The 18,183-nt window shown below is 42.8% G+C and overlaps 1 protein-coding gene across 5 annotated transcripts in view; it reads left to right on the top strand.

Annotated features, from left to right (window-relative positions):
• Nucleotides 1-18,183, top strand: part of dennd1a (DENN/MADD domain containing 1A) — a 215,850-nt gene that overhangs the window by 48,290 nt on the left and 149,377 nt on the right. For all 5 annotated transcript variants that reach the window (XM_065017252.1, XM_065017255.1, XM_065017253.1 and 2 more), the window contains exon 3: nucleotides 3,070-3,113. In XM_065017252.1, the coding sequence (XP_064873324.1) occupies nucleotides 3,070-3,113 (44 nt within the window). The remainder of the gene's footprint in view (nucleotides 1-3,069; nucleotides 3,114-18,183) is intronic.

Genomic DNA, 18,183 nt, shown 5'->3' on the forward strand with positions numbered 1-18,183 from the left:
GCCCTGAGTACCACACTATTAGCGACCTGATGGTCGTTATTGAGTTGGGTACTACCAACGCATGTCCAGAGTGCATAAGAGGAGATTACAGTGACTCAACAGTGGTGTCATTTTACTGCAGAGCCCTTCAGAAGGAGGTCCTCTCTCAGAATCTTTGGCCTCCATGGCCTGTGAAGTGACCGAGTGAGGCAATTTCTCTCTGCATCTCGCTCTTCTTTTTCTCTGTCTTTTTCTCTCTCACATTTTCTTCTTCAGCTCACCATGCCATCCCCTCCAGTTGATATCATCCATTTTGTGTGTTGGTGTGTGTGTGCAAAAACCTCCCTTGCTAAGAAATTCACAAATTACAACCAACTAAGCTGTCTTAGTTCAGCATCAGTGTTCACTGTTGTAGTGAATTGTATTCTTTGTATTAGGTTGTGGTTAATATTGTACAATCAAACAAATACAGTATCTCACGTTCATTGGCTTGGAGCTAACCTGGCTGGCAGCTTGTGGTGGACTAAAAGAAAACAACACATCTATTTTGGCACTGCAAAAGGTCCAAAGGTTGTCATGGTCATTAGCCAAGCACAAAACTCCCACACTCCTGTTTGGTGCTCTGTTGGAGGTGATGAGACGTGTTCAGTGAGCAGAGAAACAGTACCTCAGTGTACTGTCTTATGAAGCCTTTTATTTCAATGGAGTTTTCACTGAATTGTTTGTCAAATACACAGTTTGTTGTATGTTTCACTTTGACAGTTATAACGCTATCTGGAGTAACTCTTGTTTACAGGAAAGACAGCTAATATGATACAGTGATGCTAATGTTGTGAGGATGAAAGCACCATTTGCTAGTGTTCAATTAATAATTTTGTATATTGAATTTGTCAACTATCTGTCAAACACTCATATTGGCCCTTACATTACCAGCGACATTATCTGCTCTTCACGACCTAAGACTATCCATCATTTAATTAATTAGCATTAGCAACCACATCAGCCCTGTTGTTGGCCATCCCAGCTATAACCCTCTCTCATTAATCAACAACACAGTTAGCCTGGAGAGTGCTGCTCAGTGTCCATATCTACCTGCCTATAAAGCTGCTACAGACAGTTAGCCTGGAGAGTGCTGCTCAGTGTCCATATCTACCTGCTTATAAAGCTGCTACAGACAGTTAGCCTGGAGAGTGCTGCTCAGTGTCCATATCTACCTGCTTATAAAGCTGCTACAGACAGTTGGCCTGGAGAGTGCTGCTCAGTGTCCATATCTACCTGCTTATAAAGCTGCTACAGACAGTTAGCCTGGAGAGTGCTGCTCAGTGTCCATATCTACCTGCTTATAAAGCTGCTACAGACAGTTAGCCTGGAGAGTGCTGCTCAGTGTCCATATCTACCTGCTTATAAAGCTGCTACAGACAGTTCGCCTGGAGAGTGCTGCTCAGTGTCCATATCTACCTGCTTATAAAGCTGCTACAGACAGTTCGCCTGGAGAGTGCTGCTCAGTGTCCATATCTACCTGCCTATAAAGCTGCTACAGACAGTTAGCCTGGAGAGTGCTGCTCAGTGTCCATATCTACCTGCCTATAAAGCTGCTACAGACAGTTAGCCTGGAGAGTGCTGCTCAGTGTCCATATCTACCTGCCTATAAAGCTGCTACAGACAGTTAGCCTGGAGAGTGCCGCTCAGCGTCCATATCTACCTGCCTATAAAGCTGCCACAGACCAGGGGGAGCCATGTCGTACCCATGCACAGGACTTACACCTCAGATGCAGCTATGCCCATGCAGCTGGCAGACTGACCCCCCCTCCCCAGATGAGCAGATGGACAGACTGGCAGGCGGGTTAGACTGGTAGGGCGGGCAGGTAGCCAAGTGCACAGACGCACATCAGCATCCCGGCAGATATTGTAGACGTCCGTCTGAGTTGGAATTACCTCTGACAGTCTGACTCTTCTGCTCTGTTGTGGCGACAGTCAAGCAGGGACATCATGGTAATGTCATTTAGAGCTGTGTCATAGGCTTGGGCCTTTCATTGATGTGTCAGCAAATACAAGGATAGTAGAGGCTTATTTTAGTTTGCCTACTGGTCTTTTCTTTAGAGGATGTCTTGACTGATTCTAGCGACATATTTTAGGATGACATACTTATTAAGTGTACCAAACAGTCAAACTCTCCATCTTTCAGAGAGTTTGGGAACGTCGTTCCTTTGAATTAAGTGTCTCTGGATTGGAAGAATTAGTGGTGGTGTAAGGGATTTTTAGCTTTGGCGGATGCTGGGACCTCAATGTCCTAAGCAGATCCCTGATGTTTCCAGTAATGTAGCCTGGAAGTCTATTGGCTGTGGTTAGTCCAGCAGACAGAAGTGGAACCCAGTCAGCCCCCTCAGGGGTGAGGGTTTTGGTTTGAGCCTTTAGGGAGAGAGAGTTTTGGATTGTTGTCTTTGATTCTGTGACCTTGACAGATTTTACGCTTGTGCAGCTGCCAAAACAAAAATCACAACCATAAATTGAAATACAAGAATTAGCAATCATTTGATGGACAGCACCTTCCGCGGGTCGGTAGAAAGCGGATGTTTACGGATTTCAGGGATACAGTATTTCCAGCCTAACTTCCGTTTACCATGAAAAACAAATATGGGGACTCCGCTCAGGGGTCTTTTTACACCTGCTATGTTATGTTAGATGGACAAAATGACCTTCTCCCCCATTCTCATCCCTTAGGTTAGACTTCAACATGCACTCCAGTTGGAGGTTAAGCAAGACAGCTTAGTCCCCCCACACCCCCATCTCCCCCCAACTGAGAAAAGTGGATCATCAAATACACTCCTTTACTTCCTTTTTTTCTTTCTCAGCTCTCCTTTTCCGGAGAAAGGGAGGAAGAGGGTGGATGGGTTGGTGGTGGTGGGGGGAAGGCGGGATAGGGGGTAGTAACACCTCCCTCTCTGGCCCCTAATCAGCCAGGCAGCCTCAGCTGCCCTCCTCCGATCCCCTGCCAGGGTCCCTATCATCCTCTGATCAAATATTAATGTGCTCTACTCGGCCTGCTCACTAATCCAAAGCCAATTAATATTATCTGTCAATTATTTACAGATCCGGAGGTGCGGAGGCGATTCCCCGAGGACTACATCGACCAGGTTTGGAATGCATAATTAACTTCCTCTTTTCTATCTCTCTCTCTCATTTTTCTCTCTTCCTCTCACCCTCCCCCCTCCCTTTCTTCGCCACTATTTATTTATTCGTTTCTTTAGCTTTTTTCAGCCCCCTTTATCTTGATAGTTTTCTTTTTCCTGGTGTGGCCTATTTTGACTCTTGCTCTTTGACGTCGCCTGTCTCTCTTTTTGTGTGGGTGCGTATCGGCCCCTTTTTATTTTAAACTCTTGCCATTTATGGGGTCTTTTTTTATGAGCGCAAGGGGGAGGTGGGACCGGTTGGTGTGTTTGACCCCGTCTCGCTCGCTCGCTGTGTGTGTGTGTGTGTGTGTGCGTGCGATCAGAAGTCCCCACAGTAAAACAAGGAAAAGTCGGGCAAGTGTGGACATTTCACAGATCCCAACAAGGGAAAAGGCAGTTTCAGGTTTACAATTATGGTTGTGATTAAAAGATAGGGGTTCGTTTTATGATTAGGGGTTTGGGATTAGGGTTAGGGAAAATAGGATTTTGAATGGGAAAAAATAGTTTGTTCCCCGCAAGGATAGTAAAAGGTGTGTGTACATACAGTAGATGTGTCTGTCTTCGCTAGTATAAAGGACACTACTATTGTCTGTGTACCGGGCAATGCAGACACATGCAGCTTCAGAAATTCATTGTAGCTCCCAAGATTTGAAAAAGGCTAAAGAAATAATATGAATGCAGAGTTGTTTTTATATTTATTTTTTTTACAGAAACTTGATACAAACTTGACAAACAAACTTTCTTTGTGTTTGAGAAATTGCAATTTCTTTTTTGAAAGAGAAGAGAACTTTCTTGGTTTGCTGCTTTCTTGGTTTATTTGTTTGAGAGCAGTGAGAATCCCCCCGCTTTGTCTTTCTTCAGACAACAAGACGTCTTTGTTGTTTGCGGCGTCTCTCCTGGCTCTGTGCATTGGTTTGCGACTTTGCAGAGCGACGAGAGAGAGTGGGTGTCGAGCTCTTCTCCGTTGACTAATTGCGCCGTCAGTCACCATAGCCATATGCTTCCTTGATATTGCATATCTCTGACACCTCCTCTGCATACACAGTGTATATTCACACAAAAACACAAACCAAAACTATTCTGTAGACATTTTGTTGTTTGTTTATTACACAAAGGACTACATGGCGTTGCCGGTGAAAAGGTACTTTTGATTAGAAGTAGGAGGGTGCATGTTTCCTCTAATTTTTCTTCCTCCTTTCATCTCTCAAGCATCCAGGGTCATGTTAAATCAATGGCGTATTGACCTGGATCCTACGCGTGTTACCATAGAGCCGTGCCCATAGAATCCTCCGAGGTAGCAACTGGAACTCATTGTCCTGCATGCTCTTCAAAGAGACAGAATGCCAAACATGAATTCAGGTTGCCCTGTTAGTCGAAAAAACAACAACATTCTATTAACCAAGCGGGACACACACGCATGCACAAACGCACACTTGCATGCATGTAGACACACACACACACACACACACACACACACACACACACACACACACACACACACACACACACTAATCACGTAGCCTTGTTTATTCCAAGCGAAGCAACCTCCCCCCCGCCGCCCGTCTCTCTCTCTCTCTCTCTCGTTCTGTTTCCTTCTTGTGCAATTATTTGATGCAGAAGAAAAGCCACATCCTTTGTTGCTAATGGATGTTTCATCCCGGGCCACCTTTGTTCCATACAGTAAAGAATCTGTCTCGAATTACGGGGCCTACGTTGCTCGTTGCTCTAGGAACGAGAAGGGGAAAGAGAGACTGAGATGAAGAGAAAGAGCGAGGAAGAAAAATAGAACGAGAAGTAGAGTTTAAGAATATTGGATAGAGAGGAAAGATGATAGGTAGTGAAAAATTGATAATGATGGCCAACCCTTTGGCTTCCCTTGAGCCGCGATGCCACGCTCCTTCACCCATCCCCCTCTTTGTAGTTCACAGAATGACGGAGGAGCAAGGCCCAAGAGAGAAGAAGAGAGTGAAAAAGAGAGTGAGAAGATGAAAGATGGCTGGAAACAAAAGAGGGTAGCATCTACCAGTCCCAGTCTCATTCTCATCTGTGGGTTCTTAATGATGTTCCCCCCAAACACACCGCACCCTGCCCAATGGCCAACCCAGTAGCTCCCTTACATCTCTCTAGTTGGCAACAGTATGGCATCAGTCAACTCTCAGCTGGAGCCTCTAGGACAACAGGGTCTGAAACAGCAGCCTATATTCCCTTTATACTGTAGTGCAGCGTTTCCCAAACTCAGTTCCTTGGGTCACCCTGGGTGCACGTTTAGTTTTTTTGCTCTAGCACTACACAGCTGATTCAAATAACCAACTCATTATCAAGCTTTGATGATTTGAATCAGCTGTGTAGCGCTACGGCACCAATTTTAGCCAGAACCCTATGTGGTATATCCGAGGCAGCCGTAGATAGTGGGTCGTGGGTTTTACTCATCGGGCATCATCTGAAGGCTTGTGTTTAATGTTAACCAAACGGTCATTTGATTTGATTTGTGTTCAGTTTGCGCACTTGGATACTCCTATACAAGGTGTAGGAAAAACTACCCAGGACTGTTATTCAGACACACAAGCGTATTTGTTTCTGAAGAGGAGGAATAGTTGCTTGTCATTATCTTGTTCGTCCTTTCTCTCTGCCGCTGATAGATCTCGCCGTTTGCGCAGGGGAATGTAATCGGAAATGTAAATAAGCCGTTTGATACAAAGTGACGGAATAACGAGCGGAATTTCCCTCGCTTCTATCTTCTCTCTCTCTCTCCAATCGCTCCCTCGCTCATAATTAAAACAAAGCTTTCGCCCTGAGTCTCTTCTCTCCTCTCTCTCACTCGTTTTCTCCATCTCCATCTCCATCCTCTGACACAGCCACATCGCATTGACACATAAGCTTTGAATCCTTTAAATTAGGCAGCTGCTGCTTGTTTTCCTTAACTTAATGCGACAAGGTACTTTTTTCCCCGTAATGGAGAGAAGTCGTTTTTTGAAGTTGTGCTGGCTTTGATGTTGCGTGCCGCTAGACCATTTTAACTTCTCCGGCATAGGGGGAAGAATCGAGGCGCTTTTAACAAGGGAATATTCAAATTTGGTGACCTTCTACCAAAAGAAGAAGTAGAAAGGGAAACGGAGGGAGAGAAAGCGGGGGTGTTGAATATTCACATTTGCACACACACGCAACAGACGTAGGATCTTCATTTGATCACTCTTTTGTTGCTGAAAATGTTCCTGCACAGCAGGAAATGCAAACGTGTAGTGCATTCATGTTTTAACAAGGCTTCTAAAGTTTGTAATTTCCACTTTAAAATCCCACACTTAATTTGCCCTAAAGAAAAATGTTTCAACCCCTACAAAAATGTCCATTAATTATATTCCACATAATAATTCACATGTCCTGTTGCTGCAGGATTATTTTCCTGCTGTAGCAAACTGGCTCAAATTAAAATCCTACATCTGTAACACACAAACTGCAGGAAGTAACCAACCACCAATAATGACCTCTGATCTCCATGACAACTTCACCTGGAGACCTTGATGACACTGGCACATAATCTATCAACAACTGGCGATAGTGATTAAAAGGTCTTATCTAGAGGCATTAGATGTCCACATTAGGCTAAGTCGTCTCTTTCAGAAGAAAAATGTGTGCGTAGATAAAATAAACTATCACATATCACCAACTCCGGCAAAGTGTCAAGCTCATGAAATAGGCTAGATTTGTGGTGTAGGATTACATTTCCCAAAGACCTGACCTCAGGTCAGTGTTACATCTTATTCCCTACACATTAAGCCTTCAGGTAAGGTAACTTTAGCTGAACCTCTACCTGACGCCAGATTTGTGGAGTGCAGCTTAATCCCATCTACCGGTAAACCCATCATTACCCCTGTGTGGGAAAAATATGGCTGCTTATTGTGCCTTCATCCTGAAGGGAGATAATTGTGATGTGGTTTTCCCAGTGCTTGTCTGACGGTCTGGGGTGTATCTCTTAATTGCGGCTCACCTTAGCGTGGCTTGGCGTCGGCTCCTGGGGACACCTGGCTGCACATATGGCATCAGTTACCGACATAGGTGAAGGCAACCGTTAAGCATCTGGAGCAGGGGAGGGAGGTATTGGAGGGAGAGAGAGAGAGCGAGCAAGTAGATGAAAACATAGAAAACCCAGCTGTCTGAGAAATGGAAGTGTTCCAAGAATTGTATGTTGTTAAGGCATGAGGTTCAAATGTGAAGATGTGCAAAGTGAGTTGGTGGACAACATGCGAAACTCCCATCAGTGGAAAGATGACACTGCATGCATAAAGAGAGAGACAGGGAAAGAGACAGGGAGAGTGACAGGGAGAGTGACAGGGAGAGTGACAGGGAGAGTGACAGGGAGAGACAGGGAGAGTGACAGGGAGAGCGACACCCAGTAACTGTTCTTCCTCATTTGACTTCCAACAGCAAACAAGCAATGAAACTGTCACGCCCTGACCATAGTAGAGGTCGACCGATTAATCGGAATTGCCGATTTAATTAGGGCTGATTTCAAGTTTTCATAACAATCGGAAATCTGTATTTTTGGGCGCCGATTTTGCCGATAAAAAAAAAGAATGTTTTTATTTTTATACCTTTATTTAACTAGGCAAGTCAGTTAAGAAGACATTCTTAGTTTCAATTACGGCCTAGGAACCGGCCTTGTTCAGGGGCAGAACGACAGATTTTCACCTTGTCAGCTCGGGGGATCCAATCTTGCAACGTTACAGTTAACTAGCCCAACGCTATAACCACCTGCCTCTCGTTGCACTCCACAAGGAGACTGCCTGTTACGCAAATGCAGTAGAAGCCAAGGTAAGTTGCTAGCTAGCATTAAACTTATCTTATAAAAAAAATCAATCATAATCACTAGTTATAACTACACATGGTTGATGATATTACTAGTTTATCTAGCGTGTCCTGCGTTGCATATAATAGATGCAACGCTGGGGGATGATTTAAGAAAAGCGCATTTGCTAAAAAAGCACAATCGTTGGACGACTGTACCTAACCATAAACACCAATGCCTTTCTTAAAATCAATACACACTCTTACCTTGGAATATTGAAGTCTCATGTTAAAAGGAATATTTGTTCTCATGTTCTGGGCAAGGAACTCAAACGTTAGCTTTTTTACATGGCACATATTGCACTTTTACTTCTCCAACACTTTGTTTTTGCATTATTTAAACCAAATTGAACATGTTTCATTATTTATTTGAGGCTAAATGTATTTTTATTGATGTATTATATTAAGTTAAAATAAGTGTTCATTCAGTATTGTTGTAATTGTCATTATTACAAATACATTTTTTAAAAATCGTCCGATTAATCGGTATCGGTATTGAAAAATCATAATCGGTCGACCTCTAGACCATAGAGAGCTTTTTATTCTCTATGTTGGTTAGGTCGGGTGTGACTAGGGTGGGTTATCTAGGTGATTATATGTACATCTATGTTGGCCTGGTATGGTTCCCAATCAGAGGCAGCTGTTTATCGTTGTCTCTGATTGGGGATCATATTTAGGCAGCCATTTCCCCATTGTGCTTTTTGGGATCTTGTTTTTGTGTAGTGCCTATTAACACTGCAATTACTTCACGGTTCGTTTGTTTTCTGTATTTGTTTTGGTGAGTTTCTTTGACATAAACATGTGGAACTCTACGCACGCTGCGCCTTGGTCCAATCATTCAGACGATCGTGACAGAAACGGAATGCTTCCTGCCCATTAACCCTCCGCCACTACTTCTGATCCTGGCCTGTGAAAGTGACTTTACTGGGGGAGACTGACAACGATTTATCAACCTTCACCCTGCCTCTGGAGGAAGGTGGTGCAAGTGGTTGTTTTCAGATACATTTGCCTAGCCTTCTGTGAGACTGAAATACAAATTAGGGCCTTAAAATGGAGTCTTACGAGATTTGCAAACTGGAGGCCAGTCACACTGCTATACCGGCATCTTTAAAATAGAGGCGCTGACATAGCTTCCTGAAGGCAAGAAAATGCCATTTTATAAGAGTTCATCAAGTCTCAAGTGGTTTAGTTTGTTGACCCAGTGGATTTAACTCTGATAGACTCTTGGTAATTGACCGATCTAAAAGGCCATTGATTTTCACAGAAGTCAAGGGGAAGTTGAAATAGCGTATGTGAAACTTTACCATGAATTAAATATGGCCTTGGCCTCAACCATGGGTCGACAGTGCAGATTGAATTATTGATATTGAATTATTTGTCTTTAACTATAGATTAAGCGGACACTAAGGAGCCGGTTTCTTGGATCCAGATGAAGTCTAGGCTAGGCATTCGGGAGATTCAGGAAACCAGCCCTTGAACATTGTAGTAGGGGTTAATGTTTCTCTGAAATACATGATGACCTAGTCATATGTTGGCTTGTTGTGTAGCTTGCTAAGGTGAGCTAACTATGGACATGTTCAGTTCTAGTCTGCCACCCTTCCCATTCACCCTGCTGGGTTCCCTTCCGCTTGTGTCCCTAATCTCCACGTGAGTACCAGGCATTTAGAGGTAGCCACACATGGCCCAATATCCTGTTGAATATGCCCAAGGCCCATTGCCACCCCTCAGCTTCCCTTCTCTTCATCCCCTCCAGTCGTTCATCCCCCTTTCCCCTTTCTCTCGCCTCTGTCAGGATGAACGGATTCAAAACAAAATAAAAGAGAAAAAATAATTGCTTGTTGTTTAACCCCTCTGGGTTGGCTAAATGTGTACATATAGAGAGGTTGCATTTGCGTCACATCACCTAGCAACCACACCAGGAGCCATGTTGGAAGACCAGAGTCAGTCTTTTGGACCTTTGTTGCCCTGTGTGTCCTCCAATTGTCCACATCGCTGGCTTTGTTTTGCTTTGTATTTCTAAGGACCTTAAAAATACGTCCTTAGAAAGGCAGTAGGATAACCTATTCAAGTAAGTAAATAGTTTTTATATCATTTTCAAAATATATGTATAATTAGCTAGCTAGCTTGCTACAATAACTTAGCATTAATGTGTAGGCTAACTCAAATGAGCTCCTAATGTATTGTTAGCTTGCTAGCTAACTTTACATACTGTATAGCTAAGTGAAATAGATATCTCCAGCTACAGTTAGCTAACTTAATTTTAGCTTGCTAGCTCTTGATGTATGTGTCATTATACGTAAAAAAAAAAATACAAACTCTAAATGCATATAGTATGTAGCTAGGTAGCTAGCTAGCTAATAACCATGGCATGAAATTTTCGGGTGAAAAATAAAAATATATTTTAAATGTAACCTTTATTTAACTAGGCCAGTCAGTTAAGAACAAATTCTTATATACAATGATGGCCTACACCGGCCAAACATGGATGACGCTGGGCCAATTGTGCGCCGCCCTATGGGACTCCCAATCACGGCCAGTTGCATTCGAACCAGGGTGTCTATAGTGACTTCTCAAGCGCTGAGATGCAATGCCTTAGACCGCTGCACCACTCAGGAGTCCGAGTGAAAGGATTAGCAGCTCCAGTTGTCAGAGAAGGGGAGAGAGTCGGCTACTCTGGATAAGACAGGTACCTTTGTGGGAGGCCATTATTACAGTTTAAAAGTCATACATAATGTATAAACCTATTCCAACTGGAGCAGGCCAACCCTGCTGGGTATGCAGGCTTCTGTTCCAGCCCAGCACTAACACCTGATTCTAGTTTTTTTGTTTTGCACATTTTCCCTCTGAATGGCACACACAATCCATGTCTTATTTGTCTCGAGGCTTAAGACTGTCTTTAACCTGTCTCCTCCCCTTCATCTACACTGATTGAAGTTGATTTACCAAGTGACATCAATAAGGTATCATAGCTTTCACCTGGATTAATCTGGTCAGTCAGTGTGTATGAGGCTAATCATTATACCAGATGTTGTACATGCCTTGTGCTGACATCAAATTGTTTAGTACAAATCCAACCCTTATAATGCCTGGAAGCAGGAAATGATGGGATCCTTAGATTAAAACATACAACTACTACTGCCAAGTTCAATGCCAGATACTCTTTTCCCAAAAGGTCTGAGTGCCACTGTGATAAGGAAGATGGTTTGCCTAAGACTACCATAACAATTACATTGTCTATGCTAAATGTGTTTAAATTGTCAAATAAAATAAAAATAGTTAGATTATAAGAAATACATTTTATTCATTGGGGCAAGGGAAAGCAGAGATGAACACAAAATACTTTAAATTTTACCCATATAACAACAGCCTATTATTCAAGTATAATATGTTTAGAATATCATAAACAATATAATTTCATTTTATATGTTCATACATTTGTAGATAAATATATTACTGTGAAACTTTGTTTCTGTTTAAAACCTCTACGGGATGGGTGTCCCTGAACCCGGGACGGTTGTTGCTAATGTGACTAGTATGACATTGTTTTCAGCAGCCAACTTTCCAGGACATAGACATGTCTTATATGGGCAGAAAGCTTAAATGATTGTTAATCTAACTGCAGTGTCCAATTAACTGTAGCTATTACAGTGAATAAATACCATGCTATTGTTTGAGGAGAGTGCACAACAACAACAACAATGTTATCACGGCAACTGGTTTGATACATTCACCTCTGAATGTACTTACATTCAGTAATCTTGCTCTGATTTGTCATCCTGAGGGTCCAAGAGATAAAATGTAGCATAGTTGTGTTTAATAAATTAAATATATATGTTCAAATGTAGGAACTGGGGTCTACAGTTTGACCTCTCTGCTATCTCTAGCCCCATACCCACCCAGCCCGGCCATCTAGATGTGTGAAAGTTAGTGTTTTAGCTAATGATCCATCATGTATGGGGTGGCAGGTAGCCTAGTGGTTAGAGTGTTGGACCAGTTACCAAAAGGTTGCTAGATCAAATCCCCGAGCTGACAAGGTAAGCATCTGCTATTCTGCCCCTGAACAAGGTCTTTAACCCACTGTTCCTAGGCCGTCATTGTAAGTAAGAATTAGTTCCTAATTGACATGCCTAGTTAAAAAAAGCCATTAAAAAAAGCTATGACATTCCTGGGAGTGTGTAAACTTTCATGTTTTATTACCATTGCATTTTTCTATGTTCTCTGTAGTTATGTACTTGAAAATGTATCAATTGACCAATTCGGCACATTTGGGTAGACTCCTGGCAGACTTGATACAACATATTGTACAGTAATATAATTCTTCACTGGATCAGTCTGAAACGTTGCACACACTGCTGCCATCAAGTAGCCAAAATCTAAATTACACCTAGACTCCTATCTGAATGTATGGCCTTTCTCTTGCATTTCAAAGATGGGAAAAAAAACCCACATGTTTTTTTGTTTGTATTATCTTTATCAGATCTAATGTGTTGTATTCTCCTACATTAATTTCAAATTTCCACAAACTTCAAAGTGTTTCCTTTCAAATGGTAGCAATTATGTGCATGTCCTTGCTTCAGGTCCTGAGCTACCGGCAGTTAGATTTGGGTATGTCATTTTAGGCACAAAAAAAAAGGAGGTTTTAATCAGAAGCTACACGATTCAATTTAAGGGGACACTTTCGTCATGACAACAAGGTGACTGGGCTCTCTACTCAAATGGCACAACAGAATCATTCAGATTGACCAAGGGACAACCATTTTGTCTAACTGAGGAATGTCCCCTTTTATATCTGGAAAAGGACAAAGTAGTAAAAATAGAAACTGATGATGCTGCAGCGTTGCTCATCTTCACAGTGTGAATCCAGTTGACATCGGTGTCTTGATAGAGGTCAGCTGGTGAACCTACAGTATAATAGAACTGAGGGGTATTTTACTGAAATTCTGTTACCAAACTCTGCACAGTTTTCCAGTAAATATGTTTTGTAGAATTATCAGTGGAAATTGTTTAAAGTAGTCATTGTGCATGGATTTGCTTGCTAAATTTTTATATCAATGGTCTTTGTTTGGAATACATTTTCAAGTAAAATAAAATCATGCATGGAATTGCCCCTATTCCATTTAGGCCTTTGTCCTATGCTGTAATGCCCATACATTTTCTCAACAAATTATCATTGGGTCAGTGCCACTTGAAGGTGTTTTGGGGAAATAATATCCTCTTTCAAGCTATATGCACATCATATTGTGCAATTCGTGTCTCCCCTTTTCGTAGGCCTAGATTAGATGGTTGCATTCAAGACAAGGTCGTTTTTATTGATCTGTTTATAAAAGGCCACATTTTTCCCACGCAAAGAAGAGAGAAGAAATGTCTCTTATACAGCATATCCACATTGCCATGTCCATATTTACTATGCCACTATGCAGTCAGCCATACACAGTGATTAGACTGAGTTATATTTATAGCCTAAATTATCACTATCCAGTCTACTCATCACATTAGGAATAAACTCAGCAAAAAAAGAAACGTCCTCTCACTGTCAACTGATTTTATTTTCAGCAAACTTAACATGTGTAAATATTTGTGAAAACATAATAAGATTGAACAACTGAGACATAAACTGAACAAGTTTCACAGACATGTCACTAACAGAAATTGAATAATGTGTCCCTGAGCAAAGGGAGGGTCAAAATAAAAAATAACAGTCAGTATTTGGTGTGGCCACCAGCTGGTCCTCATGGACTGTACCAGATTTGCCAGTTCTTGCTGTGAGATGTTACCCCACTCTTCCCCCAAGGCACCTGCAAGTTCCCAGACATTTCTGGGGGGAATGGCCCTAGCCCTCACCATCCGATCCAACAGGTCCCAGACGTGCTCAATGGGATTGAGATCCGGGCTCTTCGTTGGCCATGGCAGAACACTGACATTTCTGTCTTGCAGGAAATCACGCACAGAATGAGCAGTATGGCATGGCTGGTGGCATTGTCATGCTGGAGGGTCATGTCAGGATGAGATTACAGGAAGGATACCACATGAGGGAGGAGGATGTCTTCCCTGTAACGCACAGCGTCGAGATTGCCTGCAATGATAACAAGCTCAGTCCAATGATGCTGTGACACACTGCCCCAGACCATGACGGACCCTCCAACTCCAAATCGATCCCGTTCCAGAGTACAGGCCTCGGTGTAACGCTCATTCCTTCGACGATAAACGCCAGTCCTGTCTGGTCCAGCGACGGTGGGTTTGTGCCCATAGGCGACGTTGTTGCCAGTGATGTCGGGTGAGGACCTGCCTTACAACAGGCCTACAAGCCCTCAGTCCAGCCGCTCTCAGCCTATTGTGGACAGTCTGAGCACTGATGGAAGGATTGTGCTTTCGGTTGTAACTTGGGCAGTTGTTATTGCCATCCTGTACCTGTCCCGCAGGTGTGATGTTCAGATTTACCTATCCTGTGCATTTGTTGTTACACGTGGTCTGCCACTGCGAGGACAATCAGCTGTCCGTCCTGTCTCCCTGTAGTGCTGTCTTAGACGTCTCACAGTACGGACATTGCAATATATTGCCCTGGCACATCTGCAGTCCTCATGCCTCCTTGCAGCATGCCTAAGGCACGTTCATGCAGATGAGCAGGGACCCTGGGCATCTTTCTTTTGGTGTTTTTCAGAGTCAGCAGAAAGGCCTCTTTAGTGTTCTAAGTTATCATAACTGTGATCTTAATTGCCTACTGTCTGTAAGCTGTTAGTGTTTTAACGACCATTCCACAGGTGCATGTTCATTAATTGTTTATGGTTCATTGAACAAGCATGGGAAACCGTGTTTAAACCCTTTACAATGAAGATCTGTGAAGTTATTTAGATTTTTACGAATTATCTTTGAAAGACACGGTCCTGAAAAAGGGATGTTTCTTTTTTTTGCTGAGTTTAGTAGCCTTACATTAGTCTACAAATGCGATAAAAGCATGCATGTTTATTGTAAAGGTGCATTTTTATGGTGAAAAAAAATACACTACATGACCAAAAGAATGTGGACACCTGCTTGTCGAATATCTCATTCTAAAATCATGGGCATTAATATGGAATTAGTTCCCCCTTTGCTGCTATAACAGCCTCCACTCTTCTGGGAAGGCTTTCCACTAGATGTTGGAATATTGCTGCGGGGACTTTCTTCCATTCAGCCACGAGCGTTAGTGAGGTCGGGCACTGATGTCGGGCGATTTAGGCCTGGCTCGCAGTCTGCGTTTGAATTCTTTCCAAAAGTGTTCGATGTGGTTAACGTCTGGGCTCTGTTCAGTCAAGTTATTCCACACCGATCTCGACAATCAATTTCTCTATGGACCTTACTTTGTGCACATGGCCATTGTCATGCTGAAACAGGAAAGGGCCTTCCCCAAACTTTTGCAAAAATGTTGGAAACACAGAATCATCTAGAATGTCATTGTATGCTGTAGCGTTAAGATTTCCCTTCACTGGATCTAAGAGTCCTAGCACGAACTATGAAAAACAGCCCCAGACCATTACTTTGCAGTTGGTATTATGGATTCGGGCAGGCAGTGTTCTTTTGGCATCCGCCAAACCCAGATTCGTCTGTCAGACTGCCAGATGGTGAAGCGTGATTCATCACTCTAGAGAACGTGTTTCCACTGCTCCAGAGTCCAATGGCGGTGAGCTCTACACCACTCCAGCTGACACTTGGCCTTTCGCATGGTGATCTTAGGCTTGTGTGCATCTGCTTGGCTATGGATACCCATTTCATGAAGCTCCTGACGAACAGTTCTTGTGCTGACGTTGCTTCCAGAGGAACTCGGTAGTGAGTGTTACAACCAAGAACAAACTATTTTTTACGCGCTTCAGCACCATTTGTCCCGTTCTGTGAGCTTGAGGAGCCTACCACTTCGCGGCTGAGCCACTGTTGCTCCTAGATGTTTCCACATCACAATAACAGCCCTTACAGTTGACCGGGGCAGCTCTAGCAGGGCAGAATTTTGACAAACTGACTTGTTGGAAAGGTGGCATTGTATGACTGTGCCACGTTAAATGCCACTGAGCTCTTCAGTAAGGCAATTCTACTGACAATGTTTGTCTTAGGAGATTGCATGGCTGTGTGTTCTATTTTATACACCTTTCAGCAACGGGTGTGGTTGAAATAGCCAAAATACACTAATTTGAAGGGGTGTCCACATACTTTTGTATAGACAGTGCCTTCGGGAATTATTCAGCCTTTTTCCACATTACGTTACATCCGTATTCTAAAATGATTCAAATAATTCCTCAGCTATCTATACGCAATACCTCATAATGACAAAGTGAAAACAGGTTTTTAGACATTTTTGCAAATGTATTAAAAACTAAAAAAACATTTTCCTTATTTACGTAATTATTCAGACCCTTTGCTATGAGACTCGAAATTGAGCTCAGGTGCTTCCTGTTTACATGGATTATCCTTGATGTTTCTACAACTTGATTGGAGTTCACCTGTGGTAAAGTCAATTGGTTGTACATGATTTGGAAAGGCACACACCTGTCTATATAAGGTCCCACAGTTGACAGTGCTTGTCAAAGCAAAAACCAAGCCATGAGGTCAACGGAATTGTCCGTAGAGCTCCGAGACAGGATTGTGTCGAGGCACAGAACTGGGGAAGGGTACCAAAACATTTCAGCATTGAAGGTCCCCAAGAACACAGTGGCCTCCAACATTCTTAAATGAATTAAGATTTGAACCACCAAGACTTCCTAGAGCTGTCCGCCCGGCCAAACTGAGCAATCAGGGGAGAAGGGCCTTGTCCAAGAACCCGATGGTCACTCTGACAAAGCTCTAGAGTTCTGTGGAAATGGGAGAACCTTCCAGAAGGACAACCATCTCTGCAGCAGTCTACCAATTAGGCCTTTATGGTAGCGTGGCCAGATGGAAGCCACTCCTCAGTAAAAGGCACATGACAGCCCACTTGGAGTTTGCCAAAAGGCACCTAAAGGACTCTCAGACCATGAGAAACAGCATCAAGGTGAAGGTTCACCTTCCAACAGGAGAACGACCCTAAGCACATAGCCAAGACAACACAAGAGTTGCTTTGGGACAAGTCTCTCAATGTCCTTGATTGGCCCAGCCAGAGCCTGGACTTGAACCCGATCGAACATCTCTGGAGATTGATGAGAAAATAAAATAATTTAATACATTTTATAATAAGACTGTAACCTAAGAAAATGTGGGAAAAGTCTGAATACTGTCTGAAGGCACTGTATAGTGTAGCTTCACCAAAGCTTCAAAATCACTCGCCGCCTACGAGAGAGACGCATGCTAGATAGCTAGACTACAAGCTATCTAGCTCTAATGTTGGCCAACTTAATCTTGTTGTTAACATCTGGGTGGCATAACAGCTAAACTAAACTTGAATTTAGACGTATCGTTGATGAAATGATCGGAGCAGACCCTGTACTGACAACTGTCTGGGTTCAGGTCTTGACGGGGAAAAAAGGTGTCTTTTTTTGTCAGTTGTCTTTCCTGCCTTGTTAGAACATCCAAATACGGCACAGAAATTGACCATGGTAATTAATCAAGTAGTTTTAGGCATTGTTACCATGCAGCTTGGAGTAGCTGTTGTCGGAATAATTGATTTATTGATCTTCCAACATGGCCGCCAGCAGGCATTGTAGGTCACCTGGCAACCCTCTATATTAAATCATATTTTAATCTAGTTATATCTAGTTGGGTATCTTCTAGTTAATATAATTCAATCTACTTTGAAGGCGACTGTGAAAGTGATGGGATAATTGAAGGAGTCAGGACTTCAGCTTCATGGCCCCAGAAAGCCTAGTTCACTTCAGGGCCCATTGCAATAAAACCTGAACAATTGCAATATAAATTTTACTCAAGTCGACGTTGTCCTTATGACGTGCAATTCTCCAGAGTACACTGCTATTTTTCTATCTCTATCTTCTAAAGGCACTGACTTTTGGAGACATTTGGAGAACGCCATAAAAATAACGACGAGGTTGCGCTTCATCCATCCGCGAACACTGTGTCCCAGCTAATGACTTGTTGTTTTGTTTGTTGTCGTTGTTTGATTTCTGTCTTCCCTTTTCATCATTTTTTCCATTATTTTTCATGTCATCTGTCCACACTGTGGGGTGAAGTGCTGACAACGTGCCTTTTTGCAGAGTGGCTGCGCTGGTAGTAATTTAAAATCCATAACTGTATAAAAGGG

The sequence above is a fragment of the Oncorhynchus nerka genome, linkage group LG4 (genome assembly GCF_034236695.1).
Source record: "Oncorhynchus nerka isolate Pitt River linkage group LG4, Oner_Uvic_2.0, whole genome shotgun sequence".
Classification (NCBI taxonomy): Eukaryota; Metazoa; Chordata; class Actinopteri; order Salmoniformes; family Salmonidae; genus Oncorhynchus; species Oncorhynchus nerka.